The 6,319-nt window shown below is 39.1% G+C and overlaps 1 protein-coding gene across 2 annotated transcripts in view; it reads right to left on the bottom strand.

The window, feature by feature from the left end:
* Nucleotides 1–6,033, bottom strand: part of csmd1b (CUB and Sushi multiple domains 1b) — a 265,284-nt gene extending 259,251 nt beyond the window's left edge. For both annotated transcript variants that reach the window (XM_027023454.3, XM_081724720.1), the window contains exon 1: nucleotides 5,777–6,033. In XM_027023454.3, the coding sequence (XP_026879255.2) occupies nucleotides 5,777–5,843 (67 nt within the window). In that variant the 5' untranslated portion in view covers nucleotides 5,844–6,033. The remainder of the gene's footprint in view (nucleotides 1–5,776) is intronic.
* Between the last annotated feature and the right edge of the window lie 286 nt (nucleotides 6,034–6,319).

Consider the following 6,319-nt stretch of genomic DNA (forward strand, 5'->3'; position numbering starts at 1 on the left):
GGGGTAATCTGAAACTTTTGTTTCAGTTAGTGACATTAAAATGAGCTGATCCCATACGTGCGTCTGATGAAACTCCTGGCTAAGTCACATGTGTCACCGTAAGGCGTGGTGGCCCGAGTGGCGCAGGGCGAGGGGTAGGACGCAGGCTCCAGCGACTGGGACGTTCATTTATTTACATATAAACATAAAACACTAACGGCACTCAAGAATTACACACGATTAATACGAACATGAAACGGTTAACATTTAAACACGGACGATAAACACAAATACTTTTAACAACGATAAAGGGAACTTTACATCAAGCCATTTACGACGGTACATCTGCACACCACACCAATAATGACCAACGATAGTACGCCCCCTGAAGTGGGTTTAAATACACAGACGAAACGAGGCGCAGGTGTGTGCAGGCGTGGCCACTAACGAAGGTCCTCCCACTGCACGTAGCTGGCCAAACCACGTGCCTCGCGGGAGGCGAGCGTTCCGTGACAGTCACACACTCAACAGGGGTAGCAGGAAGGGAAAATAATATTTCAACATGAATGCTCATAAGTCAGTTTTTATTCAGTGTAATTTGAAGAAGCTTTCCTTGCAGGAAGACAAACCAGAACATGGTCCGTCTTGTCTGGTCCATTTGCTATTCAGATTGAATATCAGAAGGAAACGAATAATTTGGTCAAATGAATTAATTCTTTGAGTCTCGGATGTGAGTCTGCACTAAAGCCAGACTACTTCCACGCAGTGCTTTGATGTAATATGAGCTTTAGTCTGTGATTGGCCACAGCTGTGTTGTAGCTAAGTGATGAATTAAATAGGAAAACAAAAAAATTGGACTGTGCTTTTTTCCGTATATATGTGGTTCCTGCTCACCGGCTTATAAATAATAATAATAATAATAATAATAATAATAATAATAATAATAATAATAATAATAATAATAAAAAAATCCACTATCAAATGTTTCTTCTGCTTTGTAAAATCATCAGTTTTTCCAAAAGCATACTGACTAAGACATAAGAAGCTAATCTATGGCTTCAGTAATTCAATATTATTCCTGAGTTTATAGTTTCAGTTAAGACTGAAGGCATTTTTAAATAAAATTTGAAAAATTCCAGCCTTCAACCTACTTCACATTGTGGGTGCTGGGGACAATGCCATTACAAGACAGACACAGATCACTTCTGCTTTCTGTCAACCTATAGTTTGACTAGACCCTCGGTTAGTTTCATATTTCTGCATGAATTAATGCACGGGCAAAATAGCTTGTCAAATGTGCCACATGGTAACTCAGTAACGTCGTGGTTGGTGTGAACCGACATGGTTGAAATATTAATTGGTTCATGAATGAGTCAGTGTTAATGGTGTTTAATTAGATAATCCAGAACATGGACATAATATATAAATTTAATGTTTTAAGGGAATTACTAATATTTAGTCAGTCTGCTTTGCTTGCTGTGTTTTATTTTATCTTAAAAACATTTCTTCAAGGCATACATTGAAATAATTTCAGAAATATTTGAGCAGACCCACATCATACAGCATGATGACATAAACACAAGCAGGTGCTTCCATACATCCAGTGCCATTACTTTTGCAACAGACAGTGTTTCTCATCGATCAGCAGTAAAACCATAGCAACATGTCTAAACTGGCCATGCTGATTCACCAGCTGCAGTATGCGTGGAGGAGTTGTTTCCTCCTACGGGGTTCTGTGTGCTAGCTGCTACAATGTGCAACATTTTGGCTCAAGTCCCCCTCCACTATGATCAGCGACACTACCGGCTATTGTAAAGGTAAACCAAACCCAAAACAATGAGTCTATTAAGAACAGTCTTCCCAGTGCTGCATTCTTAAAATGTTGACAACAAAGGTAGCAGCGAGGAATTGTTCTTTTCAGATGTCCTCAAGTCAACCTTTAGTCATCTGATGGAGATTAGACTGAGACTGGAATTCAGAATGATTGTATTGTAAAATCTCATGTGATCCCCACAACTAGTATGAGATTGTAGGGGGCAAGCTACTGCTGTCATGAACTGGCAAACACATGGAAATTCCACCTGTCTACCTCTTCCTTGTCCACAGAGGGCTGTTGCGTATTTCCAGTCAATAAGCCCACCTGCGTCACTGAGCTTATGCTAGCACTGCAGCAGGCTTCTAAGCCATGATTTGTGAACAGCCTGATGGCTTTTCACTTCTGGGAGGGCTTGATATTGAGACTGTGTTTAGATGTCATAACACTGAAGTTACATCAGTATGTGTCTCTATACTACTGTGCAGTATGTTTACGACTGAGATGACAGAATTCATGACGGGGTGGGCAAGAGGGACAATTTTGCAGTGAAAAAGGAACAATGACTGGACTTACATACATAGAGCCTTTCTTGAGAAACAAAATCTTTGAAGCCTCCTGACTCAACAAAGTATGAGTGCATGTTTCACACTTTTGCTGTTCTTCCCATGCTGTGATTAGTGATTTTTTTCTCCCTACAAAATGCCTGACCAAATTCAGTGTCAAATATATCAGCCAGTATAGCAGTGAAGGCTCAAAAAGAAGTTGAAAATTGCCATTCCTAAAACACTGCCAACCCAAAACCTAATTGACATTCATATTTTCCAAATCGCAAGCCATTTACACCTTCTTCTTTTCTGCTAGCAATCTCCATAACCTTAAAATCATATTAATATATAAAAAAAGCAACACCATTTCTGCTGACTGGGGCAGCTTTGAAATGCAAATGCTTTAATCGGTTATGTATGTATGAGAGAGCTCCTAACATGAATACTCATGCTTTAAATGGGTCATCTCATCCAGACCAGAACCCAGACAGCTCAAACTGATGACCACACAGCATTTGGTTCCAGAAAACTAATACACACTCACAAAGAAAACACACTAACACACAATGATGACATTTCAAGGTGGAGAAAGAGCAGCTTCTAACTTAAATAAAAGGTTCATCTAGCATACTGAGCCATCTGTCTAGTAAATAATAGATGTTTATGGCTCCGCATTTTGCATCTGCCTGCCTAATCAATGCTATTTTGTGATATGGCATGTTTTTACAGGTACAGCATTTTAATTATTTGACAAACCACCTTTTCGTGGCCTCACAACATCTGGAAACCAGAGTGATTGTCTAGAGTTTGTGTATTTATTCATATAAATGTTGCATTGTTGATAAGAAATGCATAGTATACCTTTTTATCAGTCAGCATAAATCAACTTTTGAATATCTGCTGAAGTATTGATACAATTTCAGCTTTAAAATACACATTAAAATGTTAAACAATAATAGATATAATGAGCAGAACAAACAGTAACAAATATTAATAACTAAGGTGACATTGCAGTTGTTCAGTTAGGCTGTTTGAGTCAACAACTACTTTTGTGTTTTAATTTACAGGCCTCTGCAATCTCTTTTCCCTCAAGACCTCGAATGTCACATTTGCATGCAAGACTTGAGGCTGGACAGATTCATAATGTTTTTAGTTGGCAACATGTCAATGTCATCTAATTGTCACCGTGTATCTGCTTTGGACCATCAAGCATGCTTCTTAAAGCCAGTGTAATTTTGTCAAATTGAATTACTATGTATACTGTGTATGTTTCAGTGTGCTTAATGCAAGCTTACATCAAACACAACTGCTCTCCAGTAAGAGTAATATTTTGTCTGTTTTAGTGTGTACACTCTGAGCTACTCAAAATACTAGTAGATCATCTAGATTACATAACGCTAACACTGTCTCACTGTCCTAGGACTACCATCTTTCTCAAATAGCTATGACAGTATTTTCGTTTTAAGTCATGGTTATTTTAAACCATGATTAAGCCAATCCATTTTTATGCTCAAAGCTATTATTTTACCCATTTTAAAACCAATACCTCTAAATGTCTCCCAGGTAAACTGTTCTTTGTTAATCTTCTGAAGTTATCTGTACCAGTCTTTCACGGGTAAACTGATAATCAGTGTATTGAATCAACTTCACATTAATTTGTTTTTTGCCATATTATGCTTGATGAAACAGATTAATCAATGTCTGTTCCTCAAACTCCCCACACATGCCTTCAAACAAGGAATAGCTGCAGACATTGTCACTGTCACTGGCATAGCTGTGACAAAACGAATTATTTATTCACAAGCTTGGGAACCGGTCGAAATACCCGGACCATTACTAATTCCTTTGAAAGGCGTCATTTAAAACGACGAACATAATAGGAATAGGGAAACTGGAATTTAGCTACTACACACGCAACAAGACTCCCAGTGTCGAATTTAGAGTTTTTTAAGTCCAACTAATTTAAAAAATCAACACTGTATAGACGCGGAGGTGAAAGGTACTCATGCAAATAAATAATTTAGGCTTGCTGTGAGGTAATGCGAGGTACGCCGTTAGACATCTTATTCGAATAATTTTGCATGCGTTGGCTGAGCAATGCTTTCCGTCGTCGTTTTCCCACCACCCTCTAACAAACAATCGGGGGCAGACTTTGGCACATCTGCTGGAGAAATGGAGAAATGCGACGGTATTCCATCGAATTTACGTGAAATATTCGGATGGCACTGCTTCTCGGACTCATCAAGGACCTAAACGAATGTGAATTCGCATCAAACCCAATGTGACCGTTACTTTGCAAGTTGTGGCGTTATGACGAATCTCCAAAGCGTCAGTAAGGGGTTTGGTACTTTAAAGTTGGACTGCATTTATAAAATCTTATTAACAGGCATAACTCTAGTCTTATAATATGAAATTCCGCCAGTATTATTCAAACCAAATCTACTGACTTGGGTTGCTCTTTGCACAAACGAGGGATACTTCCAAAGCTCCCGGACTAAACTTTTAGGTTCAATTATTGATACAACAATCTAACTTTTGTCAACCTCCTACATAATTTCCTTTTTATCACTGTGAAACAAAGCCGCGCTATTACAACATCACTACAAAGTAGGCAATGCTTGACAGTGTCCATATCTGGACAGTAGGCATAACCATAGACTACAGTGGAAGTTGCTCCACCAAGCCTCGATCAAAATAGGCAAAACAGGCCAGACTTACAAATTCGGAGATAATCACTGGACCATTACTGACCATCAAAGAGACTGTATTATTATATAAACTCGAATAAGTCAAAAGAGGCATTAGAGAGAAGCACAAACGCCTACTTTGGCCCTGCTTCATTTATCTTCTGACCCGGCTTTGCCTGGTCCACAAAAGTTTTTACCATGCAGCATATGGTCTTATATACTGATCCCTTGTACAGTTAAAACGATTTTTGTAATCAATGTATGATTTATTTTTAGATACAGTACACATTCTCTCTCTCTCTCTCTCTCTCTCTCTCTCTCTCTCTCTCTCTCTCTCTCTCTCTCTCTCTCTCTCTCAGATACGCTGCATTTATCGATAATATTAAACTCAAATAGCCTTGTTTTTTGTATGTGGGTGTCTTCCAAAACGTAGTTTATTAGTCAGACATTCGGACTGAAGTTATAGCATTTCTAAGTATGAGCCTATATTTATTAACAGTGTGTAGCCTACTGTATATCACACACGTAATTAGGCTAATTATATCCTTTTGAATTTAAGACGTGGGCTATTCTACATTGGACTTGTTTATAAGTAATATAAGATAAAAGGTTGTAAGTTTTTGAAGTACCTCCCAAAAATATAAAAACGATCTATACGTTTGTTCAAATGTATTGTACACCTGACGATATCCTTGAAGGCGAATCCTTATTGCGCCAAACCCCGCTTAGAAATATAACCTAGAACTTACCGTTAGCTGCGGTAATTAGACCTGCGAAAATGAGCAGGATGTGCTTGAATTTCCCCATCGCAGTCATGTCCGCTGTTATTCCACGCTGCCGGGGTTTCAGCTGATTTATTCTCAACGATCACAGTAATACATAGAGATCCAGCTTTGGCAAGAAGATCTGACGCCTGTGGTGCAGGGATTCGCCTATATTAGCTCTCATATCACCGAGAAAACGCCACTGCAGAGATGAGAGATTGTAGAGCTGTGACCAAGCGAGGTTCCCTCGGTCCAATGGTAGAAACAGAATGGGCTTGAGATAGCAGAAAAGGGGAGATGAGGCAGTACGCATCCAGCGGAAGGCGCTGGACTCAACCATCATGTATGATACAGGGGAAAATGTATAGCAACCTTTATGGGGTGCACTGCTACTCTACTGACTTTAATTCGAGAAGCCTTCTAATCGTCCACAATTTAAAAAAAAAAATGCACGCTATGATCTGATTATGATTGAAGACTGAAGACGGTGCTCAGGGCAGTAAAGGCGACCATTTACAGCTTAGTTTT

The sequence above is a fragment of the Electrophorus electricus genome, chromosome 12 (genome assembly GCF_041902795.1).
Source record: "Electrophorus electricus isolate QZ-2024a chromosome 12, ASM4190279v1, whole genome shotgun sequence".
Taxonomy (NCBI): domain Eukaryota; kingdom Metazoa; phylum Chordata; class Actinopteri; order Gymnotiformes; family Gymnotidae; genus Electrophorus; species Electrophorus electricus.